General features: G+C 38.5%; 1 protein-coding gene across 2 annotated transcripts; it reads right to left on the bottom strand.

The window, feature by feature from the left end:
* Window positions 1-481: 481 nt before the first annotated feature.
* On the bottom strand, window positions 482-5197 carry NPBWR1 (neuropeptides B and W receptor 1). Of its 2 annotated transcripts, none has more exons than XM_044065492.1 (2): window positions 3928-5197; window positions 482-3421 (listed from the first exon to the last, which is right to left on the bottom strand). In XM_044065492.1, exon 2 carries the CDS (start codon window positions 3247-3249, stop codon window positions 2248-2250), a length of 1002 nt encoding a protein of 333 aa, XP_043921427.1. In that variant the 5' UTR covers window positions 3250-3421; window positions 3928-5197; the 3' UTR covers window positions 482-2247. The 2 variants fall into 2 exon arrangements, with proteins under 2 accessions (XP_043921427.1, XP_043921426.1); XM_044065491.1 differs by having other exon boundaries at window positions 482-3555.
* Window positions 5198-26261: the final 21064 nt, after the last annotated feature.

Here is a 26261-nt window from a genome sequence, read left to right on the forward strand (position 1 = left end):
GAAGTAATGGGGGACAAAGGCCCAAAATAGGGACACATTTTAAATATTGCTCTTATAAACTTGGACAGCTGCTAGAATAAAAGGATTTATGTTAGCATGCATTTTCTGAAGGATATAACGTCTAAAACTCAAATATATGTCATTATTTAGTGACTTTAGTCCTCAGATCATCTCAATAATTTGCCAGAAAACCTCACATTTTATAAAGAAAATGCCAACAATATAAGGCAGAAATTTGGATATTCTGCGAAAACCGAGAGATATGGTAGCATCACAACAGCTTTATAAAATAGATATATTAGCACCAGTCGACAGATATGTCCACATCTGCTGTTGCATGTCTGTTTCTTATAACATTATATATTAAGTGCCATCGGATTAGGGAACAGTTGAAATGACATCTGGTAAAAATATTCAGCCTGCATTCAATTTTCAGAGGTATGGTATTCGCCGTACATCATAGACAGAAAATAACACGGAATGCAATTGTAGATCGCTTTATTGTAACATCGTAGTTCCAGTTAAAGTAACAGATGTTTTCTCACTTAGTACACAAAAAGTCGCCAACTGTAATGCTTTAATGCTTCAGTATGCAAGTTAAAAAATCGAAAGCAGGATTTCAAGGTGTACCTGATGAAGAAAATCACAGGTAGTAATATACAACTGGTTGCTGAAATATTTAAATACTACACCGTGTAGTTTCAAACACATAACTTGTAGTCACGCAAATTTATGGTGAATAAAATTACTGTTAAATGACTATACAGTTGGTCGAGTGTTAGTTGAAAATGTTACAGTATACGAGATAGACTGCACCACTACAGCTTTGATTTGGAAACCGTAGATTTCCACAGGGTGTGGAGGTGTGGGCACCAACAATCCTTCACAGTTTCTTTACAGTAATTTATGGTAATAACCGTTCCTAGTCACCCACCCCCCTCTCAGTGGATACTCTGTATGCCCTTCATTAACACTCATTTCCAGAATGGTCAAATACCTTCCAAAAGCTTTGTGTACAACGGATGACTAATTTCTTCCAGAACCAAAACTTGCCACATCCTGTCTGCACCCCTCCTACACCCCTAGTTAAGCGACAGATTACTTTTGTTTCACCTTAGTTATTTACACGATTAAAGTAAAACATTAAAGAGGCATTCCATATCACGTTATTAGCATGCAGCTGTTAACAAGGCAAAGCTCTGCGTAAACAATTAAGCGCACACACCACTTTAACCAAGGCACTGATTAACCCCTTTATTTGGTTTCTTATGCTCTGTTTAGAATTACTCAAATGTGGGGCGATTTTAATTCAAGGCGTGTTATGTATTCGGACATTTCATTTACTTGTTCGCTCTTATTTTTACAGTGTTGACAACTAAACTGTCTGTCTTATCTGACTAATTACTCGGTTATGTGTCACATTTCTAAAGCAGTAAAAGCATCCGATACTTAACATTTTACTGCTTCTAAACATAGTTGAGTAAATTACTGTTCTGCCCCTGAGGGCACTGTAGTTAGCAATTTATTCTACTGTATTGTTTCCTTTGAAGCTAACGATTTTTTAAAACAATATCGAATTAAATTGCTTAAAATGCACATTTCTGCATTCCTAAAATATTGTCCAACAGTTAAGGCATTTGACAGGCAATCTGAAAGTATATATAGAGAAAATAAGTACAAGAAACTTAAGTATGGACCGGGATACCATATTATTTAACAAACATCTGAATAATAATGTTCCAAACGTTCTAGTTTGTCATTTGCAGTGGATACTGCTGGCTTGTACTGTCCAGAATTCTCTTGAATTTAAGTCATCCAACCACATAAAAATATACAGGTATGTAATTCCGTTTTGGAATAGTGTCTTGCAGTTTGGAAACTTGTGACAGAGGAGCTCATCTTCGTTAAAATGAGCTGGATTGTTTGACACCTTGTCCAGTTTAAGCTCAACGAGGTGTAGAGTATCTACAGTAGAGAAGTCACGCTTCAGCCACACATAGAATTTTAAAAATAATATATTTGTTAAGTGCACATTACATTACATCGTATGCAGTGTTCTAGTTCATAAAGCCCCATATCCCAATACAATAGCTGTTTTGTTCATACAAAATTGTTTTTGTTTAAAATAATGGCAGCAGGGTCAAACTGAAACTGCATTGCACCCTTGCAACGACAAAGCAATCCTTAGCGGGACAGGAAACAAGCAAAATGTATTACTGTGAAATCTGTTGCAAGCACATTCAGGGACTATGGCGTTGCTCTGCATTCAACCAGTTTACGAAAGCTTTTTCTGAAGCTGTCATCAAGAAAGGCATAAAGAAAAGGATTTAAACAGCTGTTAGCATAGCTCAGACTAGTAATAAAATATGAAATCCCAATGATTAGTGGGGTCTGCTGAATATCTGTTGTAAGAGCAACAATAGTGCTGAGGTGATATGGAGTCCAGCAGAAAATGCATACAGCCAGGATGATGACCACCATCAGCGTCACTCTTTTCTTGGCTTTGTCCAGAGCCTTGGCATTGGTGTTTAAACGCATGCTTCTTAATTTGCAAAGCATCATGGTATACAAGATGCAAATAGTTGATACTGGGATGGCGAAGCCCATTATTAAGGTATATATTCGACTTGCTTTCCACCAGCTGCTCTCTGGATCGGGAAACACAAAAACACACTGAAGTCTACCACGGTCATTATGAATTTTGGCAAAAACAGTAAAAGGCAAAATGATAATTGTAACAAAAACCCACACACAAAGGCTAACTATTTTGGCAGCTCTGTAAGTGCGATAGGACATCTTTTTAGACCTCACAGTAGCAACAACAACAAGGTACCTATCAATACTCATTATAGTCAGAAAGTAAATGCTTGAAAATGTATTGTACTGATCGATGGAAATAATAAGTTTACACATTAGTTCCCCAAAAGGCCACTGCAAAAGAAGGTAATCAGCAATATTGATGGGCAACACCAACGTGAACAGTTCATCAGCAACTGCCAGATTAAGTATGAACAAATTAGTGACAGTCTTCATTTTTGGGGCTTTTAAGATGACATAAATGACAGCCGTGTTTCCCGTCAGTCCAACTGCACATATAATTGAATATATTATGGGAACCGCTATGTAAAAGTTTGGAATAGGTCCCCGAGTGGTAATATTAGTTGAGTTGTAGCTTTCTGCATTACATTGGTGCAACCCACTAACACAAGAAGAATCTGATGTTACAGACTGCAAAGATACGTTTTCCATCTTCAGCACAATTATCTTGTTTCCAGTTCTGCCTGAGTTTAGATATACTTCTCCATTGGCAGAATAAAGTCGTGTCACATATTTGTTGTCAAAGTGTTTGGTATACTGTTTGTGTCAGTTTTTGGTTGATATATGATCTATTTTACGCCCTTTGAATTGGAGATACCACGATCTATTGTAGGAAAAATATCAAACAGTTAGATGCTGGTGCCCTCTATATCGTTGCAAACTTCTCTCCACATTTTCTAAATCCATATAGCTACGTGTCTTATGATTCATTCAATCTTCTTGCTAAAGTAGCACGTTCTGGAATTGTAAAACACTCAAAAAATCAGATCATCAGAAAGAAAACATATCCAGCTTAAGTACATGATTAATTTAATACACAATTCACCTTTTATGAATTAAGACACATATGCAGTAAAGTCAACGTAATTGTAAATAAGCGGTAACACTTTGCAAGATGTCAAAGATGCAAACAGTGACTGAGCGTGAAGTTCCATGTTCTAAACATGTAGCCAGGATGCTCAAACGCTTCATTTTACTTATCTTGAAATGCAGCAGTAATCTGCAAAGTTCATCTCAATGACATGCTGGTGTGCTATGCTTGGAGATATTTTTTTCTATATTTTCTTAAACGTTTTTCTCCCCTGACTGTGCATAAACTTAGTTTCTTACCTGGTAAATCTAAGGAAGTTATTGCTTTAGTAGTTCTGACAGATACTTGGCTGCTGGATGAGTGGCTCATATTGAGACGTGTGCTGAAGTGTTGGACAGCTCCCCATAAACTGAGATCCGGAAAAGTTGCGCCCAGGTTATTGTCGCGTCTCCACCGGGGATCAAAGCGCGCTGTCATGACCGAGATCTCTTGTAGAAGCCTACTGCATGTTTTACTTAAACCTCTTCCGAATTTATACCGCTTAGTTTTGTCTGCATAACTCATCCGCCAAGGTTGAATAGGTGTAGCGCAAGCGTCAGAAATCTCTCATTTCGTTCGTTAGGAACCAATGATGTTTCCCGACCTTCAGTGACTAGACTGTTATACAAAACTAGTCAGTAGGTCACATAGAAAACAAGTCAGTTGCATCGGTAACATAATACAAATCAAATATTCAAACTATTGCCGAATTTATTAACAGTTGTTTACGACCACCTGCAAAATGTTTTCTGCTAGAAGTTTAACGCGTGCCTATCCCACTCTGTTATGCAATAATTAAAACCCAGGCGTATACAGTCACTGATGTAATTCAGGCTTACAGTCCTGGTCGATCTTCATAGTCACCTTGGATATAAGCACTTCAGTTTCATTGTTTTTGAATTGAGTAGTTTACTCTTGATATATGAAATACGTATGAATAAATTACAGGGTGCATGTGTGAAATTGTGGGCGTTAAGACAGTATTGCTTTAAAATGCCCCGCTTATCAACCAACCATCCTGAACAAAAAAATCGCATCCTTCATCTCTACACTTTTTGAACAAAATAAAAATGTCATGAAACACAATCCAACATAACTGCCCGAGTAAGTATAACCATAAATTGCTCAATGTTTATAATTTTAATCAATCGGTGCAGAGTAGGCTGTGCTGAACGTTTTCAGGAAACTGATCTCTGCCCTGAAAGCATCCTTTTAAATTATTTCACCAGTGTAATAGACAAGGCGGCTCACCAACGCCTGGACACGAGGTACATTTCATGTTATTCGATTTCCTGTGCTACTGTTGCTGTATTGACCAGTGACTGCAGCTAGAGCAGCTGTATCCTTTATGTCACGTAATTAAACTGGCCATCTGCGTTCATTCTATGAGTGTTTCAAAACCAACTCGTCTGGATGGAATTAGCCTATTTCAATGAGAGACACACTTGATTGCATCCTAAACTCGAATCTTTGCTTTGTCCATTTTTGAAGACCCATCTCTTTTTGCACGGATAATAAGCGAAAAACACAATTCAGGTTGTATTCATTTACTTGATTGTTCAGACAGGCTTTGTGTTAACTTGCTTCTTTAAGTTTAACTACTGGCATTATAGAAGGTAAGTCAGTTTACACCCATAAGATAGTTATGCGGAAAGTTGTGGTGGGGTGGCAGTTAAACTCTTATGGTGAGGGCAGGAGTTTTTAGTACTCCCTAGGACTACCGCATGCGCTGACACACACACACACACTACAAATGTCCCAAATGGGTACATCTCAGAGAAAAAGAAACAAGGTCTACTAAGACCTGCAAAAGTTTAAGAGTTTACCGAATACTGTAAGTAGAGTAAAGTTCTAAATGAAGACCGAGGAGAAAAACTCCCAGGTAAAATAGAACATGTTTAATTGAACTAATAAACAAAACAAATCCGAGAAAAGTTTAAAAAGGAGCTGCTACTCTTTTAAATGAAAATCCTTTCATTATACATTAAAAACATTTTAGTTCTGAGTTTTAGTAAATACTATTCCTAGACCTAGGCTGCACCCCCCCCCCCCAATATCACACAAAGGTCTAAAATGTATCTTTCTATCTAAACTCACTTTATGCTGACCACATGGTCAGTAATTGAGATTAATTTCATAGCAAGTTTCCTTGATTAGGTATTAATGCAATTATCAGTAGATATTGTTGTCAGACATGGTTTCTACAATTTCTTACTTCCCCATGTTTACTGTTGTTTTTGTCTTTCTTTCTTTCTTTCTAGAACTCTTTATCTCCACTTTACTTACTACTGCAGCCATAGATGAGAGTTTCCCTGTAGAGAAGAAAGGTTGTATTTAGTTAATAGGACATATCTGCTGGCTATTACAAAACAGATTTCAGAGTAAAATGAAATAGAATTCAGCAATAACAAAGGATTTCTTAAAGCAATGATTGTCACATGGCCTGGAACTCAAAATAAGTTAGTAATCAAGTTCATTTGGGAGAAAATCTATGTAATGACTTGTCACAATGGACAGTTGATGCATAGTTTATTGGTAAAATGTTAAGTGCTCCATATTTTGATTATTTGGACCATAATAACTACAACAGGATTTTTCCCAAATTCCAACATTTATGAGCTCTGGCTACATTCAAAGCTTGGGGAAAAGTCTTTGGAAGTACAGTAGTTGTGCCATGAAACCTGTAAAGGACAGATGAAATATTTGGCCTTGTAAGAAAAATCTCAGTTATGAATTGCACTTTTAGTTTAGGTGGGAAAATGTGAGCAAATTTTCTGTTAATTTAAGAAAGACATTATATACCCTCAGCTGTCAAGCTGGCATTGTCCAGAACATATTGAAAATGCTCCAATATGGCTTTCTTTTTCACATGGAAAAAAACAGAAGTCTGGAAACTGTATGCCTGATCAGTCACATTGCTTGATTGTGCGCTGTTTGGTGATAAGTATAGCATTTGCTTGGAAAAGAGTCATACAAGAACCCAATTAGCTCCTGTAATGATACTCGATTGTTCAGCTATAATGTATGCACACATTTAGGGACTAGAATAAGTGTATAAAAGATTAAGATCCTGAAAATATAATTTTAAGTTTGCCAGTTTCAGTAGATATTGTTGTCAGACATGGTTTCTACAATTTCTTACTTCCCCATGTTTACTGTTGTTTTTGTCTTTCTTTCTTTCTAGAACTCTTTATCTCCACTTTACTTACTACTGCAGCCATAGATGAGAGTTTCCCTGTAGAGAAGAAAGGTTGTATTTAGTTAATAGGACATATCTGCTGGCTATTACAAAACAGATTTCAGAGTAAAATGAAATAGAATTCAGCAATAACAAAGGATTTCTTAAAGCAATTATTGTCACATGGCCTGGAACTCAAAATAAGTTAGTAATCAAGTTCATTTGGGAGAAAATCTATGTAATGACTTGTCACAATGGACAGTTGATGCATAGTTTATTGGTAAAATGTTAAGTGCTCCATATTTTGATTATTTGGACCATAATAACTACAACAGGATTTTTCCCAAATTCCAACATTTATGAGCTCTGGCTACATTCAAAGCTTGGGGAAAAGTCTTTGGAACTACAGTAGTTGTGCCATGAAACCTGTAAAGGGCAGATGAAATATTTGGCCTTGTAAGAAAAATCTCAGTTATGAATTGCACTTTTAGTTTAGGTGGGAAAATGTGAGAAAATTTTCTGTTAATTTAAGAAAGACATTATATACCCTCAGCTGTCAAGCTGGCATTGTCCAAAACATATTGAAAATGCTCCAATATGGCTTTCTTTTTCACATGGAAAAAAACAGAAGTCTGGAAACTGTATGCCTGCTCAGTCACATTGCTTGATTGTGCGCTGTTTGGTGATAAGTATAGCATTTGCTTGGAAAAGAGTCATACAAGAACCCAATTAGCTCCTGTAATGATACTCGATTGTTCAGCTATAATGTATGCACACATTTAGGGACTAGAATAAGTGTATAAAAGATTAAGATCCTGAAAATATAATTTTAAGTTTGCCAGTTGAAACTTAAAAGCTACATATGATAATTGTGGGTGGTGTTTTCTTCAAGGTGCAAATTGCTAACAAGGCCTTAAAGTCCCTTTAAGAAGAAGTTTAAACATTCATTTTATTTTTATTTAAGATTTTGTTATAAATTTGCCTGGTTTGGTTAAGGCCCATTACTACTGACGGTCTGAAAGCAATGTCTGCTTAAGTAACTTACTTAAGGTCACACACTAGGCAAAGACATAATAAATTTGAAACTGGATTGTATGATGGATCTCATTAGTAGCTGATAGTTTAACACCTCTGTGACAAGATGTTAGACAGTCATGAGGTAGCCTTTATGTATTATTGTATTAAGGAAATTACATCTTAATAATTGTTATGATAAAACTGTTTCATAGCAAAATAAGAATGTCAAATTTCACACCTGGCAAATTTCTTCTGTCCATGAGAAATTTTAGAATATTTCCATTTAACTCAATATACAAGTTAAATAATTGTATAAAGCAAGGACATCAAGCCATTTATCAAATTAGCCTGTAGAATAATTTTGAGTATGGTACAACATCAACAGCCTCATTAAAGTTTAATGAATTTTATTTTTAATTAATTTTATTTTTTTTTTGTAATTCTCACTAAAACTTGGAACTTATATGGTGAGTGAACACTTTTGGAGAAAAGAATAAATATTACAAGCTTTTTTTAGGAAGAACATTTAACTATGTCTCAGCATAGGCTACATATTAGAAATTCATACTCACTCCAGTCAAATGGCATGACTTCTCCATAGCTGATTCCTCCCCATGACAACCCCTCCCTCAATCCCTCAAAGAAAACAAACGTATCAAAGTTAAGAAAATGTCTTCTTATCTGCATTCCGCAGCAAGCCAAATACTCCTGCCCTGAAAGAAATCATGTCACATAAGGCTCTCACTCCTATCCACTCTCTGGCATTCCACACTTCCAATAATTACCCAACTCTTTAAGTTTGTATTTGTGTATATAATTTCTGTCCTACTACAACACTTGTTACTCTCCTAGTCCATTGCTGTAGTCATTATCTTTGATGAAAATATTGTCCTTCACTGTTGTCCCCCCCCCCTCATACTTAATGGATTTTCAGTATGGCTCATAAATTATGTATTTCCTGCAAATATAAACAGAAAAAATGTTTAACTTTACAATTCTACTGTTTGAGAATGTTTTTATTCACCCATGTTGTCCCTGAAATGGTAATCTTTGATTAGTTCATTACCACAATAATCAAATGTAAACAAAATAAAATAAAATAAAAGTCTCACACAGGCTTCCAGAAATGCCATACCAAAGCAAACATGGGTTCTGACATTGCATACGGAAACCCACAGAGTACTTCCTGATATGTATTATTTTTCAAGTTAATTGTTGGAATTTTAAATATCTGAAAACACAACTTGAAACAATTCTGTATCTCACAATAAGACACTTGAAAAAGATTTTTGATATGGAGCAAACCTTAACTGATATGGAGGAAGGACAAAGAAACCTTGTTTGGACCACAAGTTTCCTAATAAACAGACACATTTAATTCAGAAAAATGATTATCTTGAAAATAATATAATGTAAGAATTTGAGAACTCATAGCCTGTTAGAGGAGGCACGTGGACCAGATATGATTGAATTCCTAGTGAGATGGCTACTAGCAATGTCATCACTTTCTTTCATAACAGAAAAGGTCAATTTAGCATTAATATCTCAACCATCTCAGCACAGAGAGAAACATTGTCAGTTTGAACCCTGGGTACTTTCAAGGTAATCAAATACTTCTGCATTTTACATGAACATTAAAGAATATTGTATACAAAGTTTTCAAATGTCACTTTGACTTTATTTTCATGAATTAATGGCATAACATAGAGGATGCTGATCTTGTGAGAGCTCTTTGAGCTGAGAATATTAGATTTTCTGTAATGCTTGCAGCAGAAACAAGACGTGTTTTGTCATCTAAAGAAGGTGTCTTTTAAAGAGTCAGGCAGCATTTTAGGGATTTATGCTACATTCTCCTTAGAAGTGATAAAGTGATCCCAATCTGAAGAGAAAAGAAGAGAAGAGGTACCTTTCAAAAGGTATGTGGCCACATCCAATTTTCAAAGATTCAAAATCGTATTTTTGTTTCTTTCTTGTTCATTTTGTGTACTACTTTATTCAGTGACTTCAGTTTCTTGATGATATCTCCCCTCTCCAAATAAGATAAAGATACTGGTAGGTAGCCCATCTAGAAATAGTTGCAATATAGTTTTCTTTTGCAGTTCTAGGTTTCTATTGGGATTTACAATTAACAGGATATAATGGAAATGGGGAATCACTTTTTATAGTTTCCATTCATTAACTCCCTCCTTTGCGAGCATAGTATTAAGCATACATATCATCAAACTAGCCATAGGACTCAAATCTGTGGAGAGAGGCACCACATTATAAAAAGACAATTATAGTTTCACTGTCAACAAAGCAAATATTGCTGATGAGCAAAGGTCTCTTTTTTTTGTGAAATACTGAAACTGAAGCAATTTTATGTTTCAGCATTAACCATATTGTTCAAAAGCTCTTCAATCACAGAGTTACTAGAATGCATTTTCTTGGCTTTTTTATTGTGTTTTTCTATGTCAATAACTTCAAGTAACACTGAGTATATATTTTAATAGAAGTAAGTAAATATATCTTTTTGGGAAGTGTTAATGAAACTGACCTATGAGTTATATTATATATATCTGTTAGCTAACGATGTTTTGATGCTATATGAAAGAAGTCCTAGAATCTGCATTTTTGTAATTTTATGTGTGTGTGTATATGTGTATATATATATATATATATATATATATATATATATATATATATATATATATATACCTATATATACCCATATATATATTTTTATATTTTTTAAATATATGTACATGCATTTGGAATTATTTATGCATGGCATTAGCCAAAGAGAACTGCAACTTTAAGTTTTTTAAGAGATTTTATCATGTGATTTTTATTAAGACATTTTATTGGCTTCTGATAGAAGTGAATGATATTTAAAAGGATTTTGAATGCTTTGTGACCGTTTTTAAGTCTGAAGAAGCATCCTTGGAGACACGAAAGCGTTTACTTTTGTGGAATAAAGAAGTAATTTTCAGTCATTTTTAGTGGTTTGCTTCGATTGTTGTGGAGTACCTACCATTCGTTGTTTCGATTGACACTAAGTATTACATTAGCACCTATTCAGACAATACATTCAGCACATATTCAAAATCAGGAGGGCTTCTGACTAAATTTTTAAGTAGGACCATGTGTCTGGAGCAACCAGATAAAACATATGATTTGTAGTTTTCTCATCACTGTATGCATCAAACAGGTCAACTGCATGGATGTATCTACAGAAGTCAGTTAACATTTTTGAGTAAACAGCTGCTAATGATGATTGAAAATCTGCACTAGATTGGAATGGCAGCAGTCATAGTTAGTAATGTGTGGTGAATAAAATTAGAAATTATTTTATTTATTTATTTTTTATTTTGTTTTGCATTTTGATCACCAAGGTAGAGCACTGATCACAGCAGGACCAATTACAGGCTTAGCCTAGGTTATTGCCACAGTAACAATACTCTTTTAGCTAGTGCAACGCAATGGGAAGACCAACAATGGAAAAACAACAACAGTAACAGTAGAAGATAGTGCTTTTGTTCAACATTTGTTTACTGGGAAAGAGCCCACTTTGAGCAGAGGCCCAGGGAGAAATGCTTGAGGAAACCCACACTAACACAGGGAGGACACAGAGACTCTGCACAGAAAACAACCTAGTCAAGAATTGAACCAGTGAATCTCTTGCTGTACAATACCAACATTAACCATTGCATCACTCAAGAAATTCATTGTTTATACATATAAATTAAAAAGGAAGAAAATAGGTTACTTGTTAGTTTGGTATTATATTACCAAGCTGTAATTTAAGAGGTGGTGAACAGTTTAATGGCAAAGAGAAAGGCTATTTACACACTTAGCAGATGGTGTTCATAGAGGTGAATAGAGAAAGTGAGATAGTGTGCAAACTGAGAGACAAGCTATACACATATTTACAAAGGACGTGTTCAGTCAAGGCTAGTCATAAAAAAATAAGAAAGAAGAGAATAGAAGTGAGGAGACTTAGTTGGAAGGAGGTTTTGGTATCTAAGTGATATGTTCTGTATTAGTACACTTGCATTTATAGTGACTTCTTTTACACTTCTTGAATTTAGACCTGAGGTCAGAGTAGTTTGTTCATAGGTTCATATGTGTATAAAAGGCTAACCGCTATTTAGTTTGATGAGAGAGTTTTTATCATTTTTGGTGTTACACTTCCTAATTTTAGCTATGATTTATTTGTTGTTGTTGTACAACCTATTTAATTTTGGATTCTATCAGGGTGTTTTGTTGTTTCAGTTAGTTTTGGGCTTACTTCTGGTAGGCACAACCTTCTCTATGCAGTCATTGACATGGGTGTGCAGACCTTTTGTAAATAATTCTGTATAGCCTACTGTGTTATCTGAGTTTGGAGGGGCTTGAAATTTTGACAGGTTATTGCACAATGAAAGGTAGTTTACATTGGAGTAGTTTGCAGAGTTGATTTTTATTTTGAAGGAGACTGCTTTGTGGACTGACTACTGGGGGAAAAGGAGGAGGTACAGTAGTTTCTCATGTTTGTGAGTATCAGGTCCAATATGGTTGTATTTCTGAGAGGCAAATACAACATCTGGTTCAGGTTGTTTGTCTTTACAAAGTCTAGGAACCTTTGCACCTGCAAATTTGGGGTCATGTAAGATTTCTGTTTTATAGAGGGATAATTAAAGTCTGAGTATGGCATTTGGTTGAATGGTAAGTGTCTTCAATAGGTCTAAGCATGAGCTATGGGTTTCATGAGACGTAGAGATGGACCTGTAGCTTGCTAGGATATGGTATGGGATTTTTTCCATGGTAATCTGGACATAGAGGAACTCCATTGCATTATTCTGTTTAACCAACCTTGAGCTATGCCTGTTATTGATATAGATTGAGACACCTCCACCTTTAATCTGTGCTTGTGCAATTGCTGGTGCTGGGATACCCTCTATGGCTTTAAACCATGTCTCAATAACTGCACAGATGTCTGCATTCTCCAGGGTGAGAAGAGTTTAGAGTGAGTGGGGCTTCATTTCTAGACATGTGACATTGAACAGTAATGCCTTTAGATTTCCTTGGGTAGATTTTGCTATGTTGGAAGTTTTGTCAATTTGGCATTGCCTAAAAAGGCTCTATGGGGAGGACAAAAAAGTTTTATCAACATTTAAAAGCCTAGAGAGACAGGTGCCAACCATGCTTGTCAAAGCAATACAGTTTGTTAACCATGTCCTCCCACTGAATGCCACTAGGACTTAAGCCAATTATTAAAGTTAGTCATTATCTGCTCATATTGTGGCATCATCCTTGGTTAAGGTAGAATGCTGCTCAGTACTAAGCACATGCCAGCCTTGGACATATAGTCGAACAGCTCATTAATGTTTCTTTTCATATAGTCTATGGTGGTAGGCCTCAGGTTATTTACACCTACATGGACTATGGCTGAATCATACTTGTGCATGTGGTGCAGACATGAAAGCATGTGTAAGATGGTGGATTCTTGCCCCTGGCAGACAAATGATCATTATTTTCTTCTTGTTCAGTCTGGTAAGTGGGGCATCAGTATATTGTACAATGGAGTCTGCTATGATTATAGCCCTGAGTAGTGTATTGACTTGCCTTTTGGGCTTCATCGTTGAGGTTCCACTGGGTGTATGTGCAGTGTTAAGTGTTGCTACTGTTGATTGCTTATGAGTTTGTTGATGATTATACTTGCTGATGGAATGTCTGAGAGATCTTTAGGGTTTGGCAAGACTGCAATTAATTGCTTCAGAATAAGTAGGTCTATTTGTGAGAGTGCATACCATATGTGATGGCTCTAGTATGTGTGTTTCTGACAACCAGATTATACTTTTCTGAGTGCTTGTACATGAGAGTTTTGCATCAAGAGATATTGCATATGTACATATTTTGCTTACTGTATTTGTTTTTTTGAAGATTAAATAGTTGTCCTTGAATATTAGGCAATTGTCACACTTTCTCCAGATACCCATATCCACCAAACTGGCTGCAAAAAAATTGGGAAAGTACATCTCCATGATGTCTGATGTTTTATTAGTTGAGTTACAAAGGTATGATATACCAAGAGATTAATAGTGGCAGACTAAGGATGCTTTTGTGACTAGAGGCTAAAATGGGCTGCATAGTATTAAATTCAAGGGGCAGTGCTCCTCAGTATAAAAGCTAGCTGATCTATGCAACTCAACATGAAAAGTAGTTGCCCTACACTCACTGAGTTACTGTTGCAGTTTCATATGTAGTTTTAAAGGGAAAGTTTGGTTTCTAGGTGTCTGCATGTATGCAGTGCACTACTAACTTTTATTGAGCAATGAATTTATATAGGCACTTAAAACACAGGAAACTGGCTTATAAACCCTCCAAGCAATACAACAACTACACTTACAGCTTTTTTATGCAATTCCCAAATCAAATAGACTAGACTACCACTAACTGTCACTAGATGGAATATCTCAGTTCTCTTAAAATAAAAACACAAAAAAGTATATGCTACCACAAAACTAGCCTGACAAGGCAATTTCAAGTCAATCAGTCAACAGTAAGGTGGCTTGAGCTAAACGGTAATTTCAGCCTTAAAGGCAGATAAATTGGTTCATAGAATCACAGGTAAATATTAGGCTAATGGCCACCAGGGCCTTTATAAGCCTAGCCGTACAACCTAACCAAGTTGTGTCCCTGTGTATCATGGGCATTTATTAGGAGGAGGCATGTTAGTAAAGAAGTCCCTAAAGATTATTTATGTGAGGAGGGGGTATTTTAGTTTGGGCATGGTTACTGTTTGTCTTTGCCTTTGTCCATCACACATTTGGGGTGAATTTCCAATTTCCTATCCAGGTTGTCAAGGTTACACTTAATATGGTTAGGAATGAAGTCTGCTTCACATGGATGGGGAGCCTATTCCAGAGCATAAGGATCCTCTGTGACACAAATCTGTCTTGCCAGCATGTATGTCCTATTTGTGTTGCAAACAAAATTTAAATCCTTGGATCTAGTGGTTCTGATGCTATTTGTTTTGCAGATATGCAAAAGGTCCATTGGAGCTGGATCTGCATGCACACATAAAACAAGAAATCAACAGTCAATCAATTAAATAGCTTCCAGAAGTGCAGTTTTAAAAAAAAGTACTTAGCTTTTCCCTGGATGGTATATCATACAAGGAAATCACTTTAGAGACACATACAAGGATGCCTAGCATTGCTGAGATGTGTAGGAATGAGCCAAGAGTTGCATTAATGTAACAAATTTATAGAGGTCAAAGGCTTCTGGCTAACTAAGTCCACAGATTATTGTAAACTGAGAGCAGTCATTGAATCCCTCCAAGATGAGAACACACTTCAGGAAGGTCTAATACAGATAAACACTTGGTGCCAAAGCCATGACTTAAAACTCAACACCAAGAAAGCCATTACAGTACCTCTTGAGAAGTCTGCCACCACAGCTAACTACACAATCAATAAAACTCTCTTAAAAGGTGATTATCTGGTCAGGGATTTTGGAACTCATGTAGATAGTAACCTAGTCTTTGACCAACATGTGTTCAAGGTAGTAAGAAAATCCTTCTATGTTGCTCAACATATAAGCAAGGGCATGGCATCTAGGTCTATAGAGGTCACCATACTACTGTACTTTTATTTATTTTACATTTGTTAACTGGGAAAATCCAGCTGGACCAGGTCCATTTTCAGTGGATGCCTGGGGAGAAAAGCTCCAGAATTAACACATAGTAAGTACTTAATACAATGAGAAATATACAAAAAGAGAAGACAGTAGATTACTTACAAGCAGAGACATTCAATAATTTGTTCTCAATAGTTTACAGGCACTGCAGGATTGAAATACAGTTAGATTAACATTTACAAATAGGTAGAATAGACATGACTACATGTGTTATTTTTTACTAGCAGTACATACAGTTTAAGACAGTTTACATTTCTAGTAAGTGCACACTGAAAGAAGTACAAATACCAGCGTGGCTTACTATAAGAAGTATGTATATCTATGTGAGTAAAATAGTGTACATTCTAGACTGGAGTTGTTTGGAGAAGGAGAAGAAAAGGTATAGAGACCTTGGCCCTCATCAGGTTCATCATAGATTATAATGCCCCCTTCTGTATGTACCTGACCAGACACATGCATCAACTGGAACACCCATAAAGATTTGTTACAAAATTAATACAGGGAGTACACACAATGTCTTAAACTTCAGCTTCTGGAAGTGCAAATTTTCAATGCAATTACTTAGCTTTTGCTTGTATGGCATAGACTGCAAGGAAATCACTTCGGAGACATAGGCGGGGATGCCAAGCATTTCTGAGCTCTGTGGGAATGCCCCAAGAGCCTTGCAAATGTGCCAACGTTATACATGCATTTAAAACACAGGAAACTGAGTTGAATCCCTTTTTCAGGCCAAAAGTGCAGGAATACAACAATGTGCCAACCCAGCATCTCTGACTGTTCATACCACAGGGAATCCTTAAAGTCCACCAACTCACCATGCTTCCAGAAAATATGTTTCCAATTACCTCTTTCTTCCCTTTCACACCTCCAATATTTGCTGTCTGCCTGAGAAAATTTATCTGCGGTCTACTTGGGGTATAAAAACATCAAAGTAAACATTTCCAGGCAAAGAGTTTTGAGACATGAAATATTCAACTGTATTTGACCTCTTATTCCTTCACACAACTAATGGTAATTCAAATACTCCAAAACCTTCATCAGTTGATTAATAAGACAAATTTGTATGATAAGAGTCATATCCAAAAACAGTGTAAGAAACTTCTCTGTGTGGAAGATTTTTAGTCCATATATTTCGAGTTAATCACTGTATATTAATCAGATCAGACAATAGTAGTAGAAGTAGCAAACGTAAACTCATCTTAAGTCAAAACAAAAAGTAATAATAGAAAATATATAATTGTACAGCATTACTAAGCATTCGAAAGTAATACAAGCTAGGCAGGCAGTCTGTTTCCAGTCGAAAATCCTTTATTAAGTACACAGACAAGTGATTCAAGTAAAACAAAAATAGAATAATGATTTCCTCACAAGCTTTCTAAATATATATATATATATATATATATATGAATATATATATATATATATATATATATACTTTTTATCAGGCATGGGAGTGGTTTATTGTGCTGTAAAACAAAGTGTTATTGGTACACATGTTAAATTCACATCCTTTCCCCCATCAGTGTGACATTTGAGCTGGTCCTGCCCTACTTAGTAGCTGTCATAATAATATATAACCCTTATGTACTTTAAATAAAATTTATAATGATGTGGTACCTCTTATTTAACCAAATTATTAAGTAGATTATTAAGTCTGTGATTTTATCCAAGACAATATACTACATGGCTGGAAATATATCAACCTTAGTTCATTTGGCAATCAAAAAATATATATAAATATATACATATACATTTTGCATGTAAAAATCAATCCCCGGGATTCATGAAGCTCGGCGCAAGGCCGGCGTAAGGGCTGTGCCGGCGGTGCAGTGAATAGCCGGCGTAGTAGCGCCATATGCATATTAATGAGAGTGCGCCGCAACCACAGACACGTGCGTAGTGTACGTGAGCGAGCCCAAGTAGGATGCGTCCGGAGGCGTGTCTAAGCCGGCATGCGGTGAGCAACCTAATGTGCTGACTGCCACGGTCCGCCCATAATAGTAATGGCAGCAGCCAGGGCCCGTGCAGAATGAAACGCACGTAGAGTATGCAACATAGTACCCGTCCCAACTAAACGGAGAAGCAAATACAACCCACGAAGGCTTAAGTGTACCCGTCCAAGGAGCAAAGGATACGCATGAGACCGCATTTGTCCCGCAATGCACCGTCAGTGGTTATACTCAGAGAAGGTGTACCGCAGCATGTCAGCGCGCCGCACCGACATAGGAGTAGCGACTAAGGTTACCACCTGTCCCACTTTGCGAGGGGCAGTCCCTCTATGGGCAGTTGTGTCCCATTAAAAATGGCAAATGTGCTAAGATTGTAGGACATAATGATATCCCGTATTTAATGTAATGGTTGCATGAATTGGTTATGTCTGTAACTGAAATACCTAAATGTCACAAGAAACAGAATAAGCAACCAAACTGCCACAACAATAAGCTTTTATTTAGGCAAACAAGTGAAGTTCTATGCTATATAGTGACCGTGTGTATGTGTCGGCCCGTAAAATCAGATGTGAGTCCCGGAAATATCCCACCTTGGCAACTGGAAAAGGTGGCAACCCCAGTAGCGACATGGGCATGGTCACCAGGGTTACCAGCTGTCCCAATGTGCCATGGACAGTCCCTCATTGGACAGTTGTGTCCCTGCAAACATCGAAAATGGAAAATGACCTGAGATTCCCTGCCAAAAATATTCCTGCAATATACATGTAATAGTAGCATAAAACATATAATTTGTATATGAAACACATACATGGCATAAGAAACTGAATAAGGAACCCAAATGCTAACAGAATAAGCATATAGTATGGCAAACAAGTGAAGTTCTGTCAACTCCACTTGCCGTGGGTATGTGTTGTCCTGCAAAATCCCAAGTTTCCACAAAACATGTCCCACTATGGGCATTGGAAAAGGTGCCAACCATAATGGTCACAAGCAGTAGTGAGAGTACATAGCCGGGTAGCTGTGTTGACATAACAACAGGAAGGAACCAAGATACCTTAAACACAGGCAAACATGTGCATAGCAACATATCCCACACCCAGCAACGTCTCTGTCGCATACACTGGATGGCGTATGTTGAAGTGTAATATCCAGAAGCAGAACCCATGCATTCAGATGTAATACACAATAGCCTCATTGTAGCATGTAAGTCCCACCCATGTACACCTGTGCACCCAAACCTGCTAGCATCCGTGTGCAGCTATACACCTACACACAATGTGCATACCTGAAATGTGGTAAGATGTTTGTGTTAGGCAGTGCCACGTGGGCAAATCGCACCCCACATGTCACCAACCCACCTCAGGTACAGATATGGAAATGGCTGCATGTGAATGTGTCTGCAGAATGTGTACATCCCGCATGTGGTATGTACCCGTCTAAACCATATAGGTTTGCATACGACACGGTGCACATAACTGTACACATGTGGACAAGTCGGGTTGTTGAACCACCGCATCGATGATTAGCTATGCAGAGAAGTCGAACACATATAGCGGAACACGTGCCTACCAAACAGGACATCCTAACAGGGTGCTACAGGCAAAGAAGGGGAAGGTGGGACATCACATGTGGAGAGTAGCGTTGCCGGATGGCCAAATACACACGGTCAAGGTAAAGGATGGAACAACATGCATATGGCCGGATGGATGTTGTTCGAAACATATATATAGAAACACATATGAAGTGCCAGTTTAGACTCGAAATACTATATAATGCATTGAATTGTACCGTACAATATGGCAGTAGAACTGATCATGCATGTAATTGGTGAAGCTAAGCTGTAGTGTGATGGAATTCTGACCCTGGCTGTAACCAGTACAGCAGGCTTATGTCTCTCAGCATTAATTATCTGCTGGGTTACAGAAAAATAAATGTATGTACATGCATAACATCACCCCTTCCCCTGAGGAGGATGGCCTTGTGAGCTCTATCGAAGATAAGAGTACAACTCCTTACCAGAGAGACAAAGCAACGTATTAAGAAATGAACTGACTACTGTATCGGAACAGTCCAGGGTCCTTGAAACAGCTACAATCACAGAAGGACACTGTAATTGACCAGGTGCCTTGCAAGGCTGTGTTATTCTCATGGGAAAACATTTTAAAAGCACGACCTCAGCACCCACGTATGTATAGACTATTGCGGACCATAGTGATGGAAATGCCCTGTGACCGACCACGTCAGTAAGGTGGGCAAAAGCTGATTGTAAACAATATATAAAGAAATTGCTTACTGTATAGAGTCAGACAAAACTCTCATACTTGGACTGTATATTATTTTGCCTGCCTGTGTACACTACTAAAACGTTGTGAACCCGAGCCTCCTGTGTTATTGACTGTCACTTAGAAAAGCCTACTGATAACTACAGTCTGGTTTTAACAACTTATTTGACATTGTGATCCTTCTTAGCCGGAATTCCCTTGGTAAGCTACAGGTCAGAGTGCATGGGTGGTTAGACATCTGCAGGAGAATCTGCCTAAATGGTTCTTCTTGAATGAAAAGACCTCCGACTGAATTGTTGTGTGTAAAGAGGCTGTCTACTGTCTGATCTGTGGCTGAAAAGCGGAAAACTGGATCCCAAGAAGAAAACATGCACTCATAAACAGGAGGCTCAGGTAAGGAGGGTTTGCCTCTTTGTGTCTATTGTAGATCAGGGACCAGACTACATTGTATTTCTGTTAACAGTTGTGATAGCAGGTCGAAGACCAATCCAAATAGTGTTAAATCTGGACATAGGTCAGGGGAACACAGAGTAGAGTAAATAGTCATTGTAGACACTACAGTGGATACAGGAAAGGAGATACCACGTGGTACGAGAGAAGGGTAGGTAACAGTCGAGTAGAGGATATGGGAGATTAGTGAACAAACACATCATGTGATCCGCGTTTGACGGGTGACGTGAAGTATATGCAATCGCAGAGAGCACATAATGTGAGATAGTCTGCAAAATGGGGTAATAAATATGACATTGATGGTATATTAGACAAAATATAGTTACTGAAACATTGTAATCTCTGAAAATGTGATGCACATGTTCTAGGGTAACCACCTGTCCCACCCTGTGAGGGACAGTCCCTCTTTGGCCAGTTGTGTCCTGCAAACAAACCGAACAAATGGCAAATGTCCTGATATCTCAGGACAAAGATTTCCCAGATATCGTTTCAAATGGTAGCATAAAACAGTAATTTTGTATCTGGAGCAACAAAATATCATAATAAACAGAATAAGCAACTGAAATGCTACAAGAATTGGTAGCTCTCCTGGCAAAAAGTGAAATCCTGTCCTATGTACTGACCGTGGGTATGTTTTTTCCTGGCAAATTACACGTTCCGAACACTAATGTCCCACATTGTGCATTTGAAAAGGTGGCAGCCCTAAGATGTGCAGGCGACAAAACAGCGACAATTGGGTATCCGTCAAGCACATAGGTGGATTGAGGTAGTGAACCGAAGGAACAGAACACTACAAATGCGAAAGCATCATACGTACACAGAGAAGATCATAATACAGTAGTAGCGACAGCCCCACCCCCCTACCACCTCCGATACCACATCCAGGATATGAAGCGGGAGGGCAGGCTAGTCCCCACATGTTATCCTGTGGCAACAGAGGTATCACAACGACCAAATGTAACAGAAGCTATTGAAACCACATCCCGAACTCGTAACATACCTAGGGACACTCGAGTAAGAAGACAGTCACTAGAACAGAGTGAGGATATCTGTCAATTAATTGAAGTACCGAACCGTCATGCAGGACAGGAAGGCCAGGACCCAACCCCCGTAGTGTATAGACCGTGGACACCAGAAGATATCTGTAAAGTCACAGAGGGAATTCCCCATCTACAAAGTAATCGCTATTCACCATGCAATACCCCTGTATCTTCTGATCGGAAAACAAAGGGGGAATGGCGGATGGTACAGGATTTACAAGCTGTAAATCATGTAATAATACCTAGGGTACCGATGGTGCCAGACCCACACACAATATTGAATGCTATGAACACGCCACAGAAGTATCTTACCGTGGTACATATAAGCTATGCTTCCTTTGCAATACCTATACATCCAGATAGTCCGTATTGCTTTGCATTTACATTCAGGGTAACAGATACAGCCATACCCGGCTACCGAGGATACTGTGAAAGTACAACGATATTCCCACAGGAGATGGCTAGCTACATTCCGGTGTTTACTCCACCCGGGGCCAGTCAAGTTCTACTTTATGTGGATGATATTCTGCTTGCGGCCCCTACCCAGCAGCAATGTATGGAAGATACAATAGCATTATTGAGATATTCAGCAGAACAGGGACATAAAGTAAGCAAGCATAAATTGCAACTACACAGAATACAGGTCAAGTACCTGGGATATGTGGTATCCAAGTAGGGTAGAACATTACATGACGATAGGAAGGTAGCAATTTCACAAGCACCCAAGCCAACTACCAAGAAGGGAATGAAGTCCTTTCTGGGCCGACTAACATTTGTCAAAGCTGGTTACCAAACAATGCTTTGGAATTCGCTGTATTGTCTGCCTTAATCTTTAATACACTTATGGCAGCACAACACATACTACACTGGATTACAGTAGCAGAAACAACTTTCTGCAGACTAAAACGATTGATAGCTTCAACATCTGTATTAGGTCTCCCGAATAATCATAACACATGTTGTCAGACCGTAGATTGTAAGCGGAGATATATGACGTCAGTCTTGATGCAACAGCATGGAAGTAAGCAACGCTCCATAGCTTACTACTCATTACAGTTGGACACTGTGGCATGGTCAGTGCCACATTGTGTACAGGCAGTTGTTGTAGCACCCATGGCAGTACAGGCCCCGGCCTTAATGTTATTATACCACCCTCTCACTGTGAGAATGTCTCATGCAGTCGCGATCATTCTGCTGCAAGAGAAGATAGCATTCCTGACCCGTGCTAGACATTTGTCTTGTTTGACCATACCACTGAGTCAACCTCATATGGTGATTGAACGTTGTACAACATTAAACCTATCAACGTCACGCCCGACACCTGTGTATGGCACACCACACAGTTGCCTATACGAAATGGATGAAATAACTACACACAGACATGATATCACTGATATACCCTTAGATGATGCAGAGGTGACAGTTAATGTGTACGGATCATGTAGACAGAGTCCTACAGGAATGAATCAAGTAGGTTATGCAGTAGTTATTGATAATGAGATTGTAGACGCCCAACCCCTGCAGCATAACGTGTCTGCTCAAGCAGCAGAATAGATAGCCTTAACACGTGCTTGTACTGTAGCGAAAACTGATGTGTGGACATTTATCCCGATAGTCAGTATGTTGTCTGTACAGTGCATGTTTATGAGCAGCAGTGGAAGAATAGGGGAATGATAACATCCACCGGTAAACCGATTAATCATGCGCAATTGATCTTGAATGCATTAGATTCCATTCAGTTACCCACTAAAGTAGCTAATTGTAAATGTGCAGGTCATAGAAAGCAACAGGATAACAGTAGGAAAGGTAAGGCATGAGCTCATGCAGCTGCAAAACAAGCAGCCTCACAGTTGGAAAGTGTTTGTTTGAATGAGGAATGACAATCCTCAGACATTCTAGATGTAGTAATGTTACAAACAATGCAAACATCAACTACGAAAGCAGAAAAGCCGACGTGGGTATGACGAGGAGCAATCCTTGAAGACGGACTGCACATATCCACAGTGAGAAAGCCAATATTAACATCTAATGTAGTCAGATATGCGGCTTTGTGGAGCCATGGGTAGAGCCATGTCTCAACAGGGGGGATGGTACATTTGGTTAACAGAATACCCCTAACATACGGAATTAGGAACCACATACAAACATCATGAGCAGCGTGTCACATTTGCAGTAGATATCATGCACAGGGAGCATTTAAACCGAAGGGAGTGAGTTTACCTACACCACCATAACCGTTCCATACTATTTGTATGGAGTTCATACATCTGAATAAATGTGAAGGGAAGAAATACTGTTTAGTGATTACACATATATATAATCAAAATGGGTAGAAGCATTCCCAACCATGAATCCGGATGCAGCAGCAGTGGCAAAGGTGCCAGTAAAATAAAGTATCCCTAGATCTGGCATACTGTAAAGAAGCTACAGTGACAATAGAACACATTTAGTGAACCAGACAATCACGCAACCTGGGGATTATTTTGTATTTCCATGAATGTAAATTGCATGTACAACCCACAGTCAGCATGACTGCTGGCACGGTACAATGGGATCCCGAGAAATAAGTAGAGGAGGTTGGTGGGTGACACCCAGACGAGTTACATTTGCTGTCTACCTCTAGCATTGCTGAGCATGACAACAGTTCCAAATGTAAAGTGTTGCACCCACTTCGAAGTAGTATGTGGAATGGCATATCATGTGCCAGAGTGGAAAGCAGTCATGCCTGCAGAGCCGGAGGTCGATGGCTCATTAGCAGGTGACATGAGAGGATTGTTAACCAATAACACTGTTTTGCAGTTAAAGTCTTTTACAGATAAAGAGCAAGTGAAGACGGACGCATAGCTGACACCAGTATCCTGTGTGTATGTCACTGTTATCCAAAGAAGATAATTGGCAAGTGGAAAGTGTGAAGGTCTGTACCAGGTACTGTTGGCAACGCCTACTGCAGTAAAGTATGCAGAGTGGTCGTCCTGGGTTCACCTCACAGTTTTCAAACCGGTAAAGGATATCAAGTCTGATCTACATCTTGTAGCTGATATACCATAGAGCCTGAATCACCCGGGCCAGACTGTATAACAATACAAAGCAACCCCAAAGACATTTGGTTTACTGTCATAATGATTATACACCTATTAACCATGTTTGTGTTTACTTTACATTTGCTGGGACCTTACCTGCATATAACTACACGGATACAAATAGTGATACGTGATGAACTGGCCACAGAGTGTCTTCCACACTTCAACAAATACCTAGGCATGACGCGTGTGCATGTACAGACTATGAACATTTTAAATTGCTGTGTTTGTACTGCCATACCTACATCATATGGAGGACTTCCGATGTATGGTGTCCCCTTGGGGATAGATTGAGACTTGTGAATATTTACACTTTGATACAGGTTCTGTGAGATCACAGGACAAAGTGGCACTGTACTTACCTGTTACACAAAAAGTAATTGTATGTTGTCATAAACATGATACAGTTCAAGTTGGTGGGAGTATTTGTAACATAACTGTGTCTTACAAATGTCATATAACAGCCAAAGTTCACAGTACTACTTGTAGCACCATTCATTATCTGTATTGAAGCTTCATGAGAACAACGTGGAAGGATGTGCAGAAACATCCTGAATTGTATAAACAGTCCTCTGTTATAGACAGGAAGATGTTACATGCAGAGGTAACCCGCATCAGTAGTAAAGTAGAATATTGTTATGTTGTTTGTGGGAAAAAAGCATATCAATGGTTACCTGAGAATTGGTCCGGCAGTTGTTATTTGGGTTATCTGGCTCCAGTCACATGACATACTGCACAATTGCCTCTGGGTACGAAACGAACTATAACACATATAGCTCGAAGAACTGGGAACACAGTCGAGAAACCTACTAATCCAGTGGGCGAAATGGAAGCTGTTCTGACATTCCAGTCTTCTGCAAGAGATAAAGGAATATCGATTCATATGGACGTCAGTGACAGCGTCATAACCTGGGCTGGAACACTCCCAGCTTGTGGAGTAGTGAAATCAATCAGGGAACAGAGGAAGTTGTCAAAACCTGTCGGAGGAATGATGAATGTGACTTTCCGCTCTTGAACTTGTGACTGATGAACTGGATGCAATGAGAACTGTTGTGTCACAAAATGTAATAGCGCACGACTGCACCCTGTCGGCGAGAATTGGTACGTGCGCGCTTATTAAAGAAGATCGCTGTGTCCAAGTACCACATAAAAAGACCAAAATCAACGCCCACCTAGAGGTAATACAGCAGGTGTCATCCATGGCGGAACCAGGCCCAAACCCACTGACGAACCATTTCCACAAACCATTTGGTGGATGGGGTTCAGCCATACTGAATATCATGATTGCCATTTGTGTTGTTCTGCTCATATTGGGAGCATGTGTCTATTGCAGGATACTTTGCATGTAAGTATTAGTCAGGGACTCTGTCGACGTATCTGTACCCGAGACTATGTATCAAGACCTGTAGTGGTATTTGTCAATACAAAATGCAATCCTTCTGGAAATGTACAACAAATTACTTGCCTAGTTAAACGTTCCAGAGAGGAAGAGGCTAGGGAATGAAATAATGTTGTATATGTTTCTGGATAGAATAGAAGCAATCAAAGGAGGGAGAATGTTAGCAAAAGACATATTTAAACATATATATGACGTGCTACTTTAGAAGCAAATAGTGTATAATGCTTATTATTCTATCTTACAATATGGCAGTAGAGCTTATCATGCATGTAATTGCCTGTAGTGTAGCTGCAGTGTGATTGAACCCTGACCCTGGCAGTAACCAGTGCAGCAGGTGTATGTCATTCAGCATTAGTCATCTGCTCGGTTAGAGAATAATAAATGTATGTACAGGTATATCTGTCATCCTTCCACTGAGGAGGATAGGCTTGTGAGCTCTATCTAACACAGAGTACAGCTGCTCACCAGAGAGACAAAGGAACCTAGTAGGAAATGGAGTGACGACCGGATCTGAACAGTGTTGGAACCGTGACAGAG

Source organism: Protopterus annectens, chromosome 3.part0 (assembly GCF_019279795.1).
Source record: "Protopterus annectens isolate FY-2018-M chromosome 3.part0, PAN1.0, whole genome shotgun sequence".
In the NCBI taxonomy this organism is placed as follows: domain Eukaryota; kingdom Metazoa; phylum Chordata; order Ceratodontiformes; family Protopteridae; genus Protopterus; species Protopterus annectens.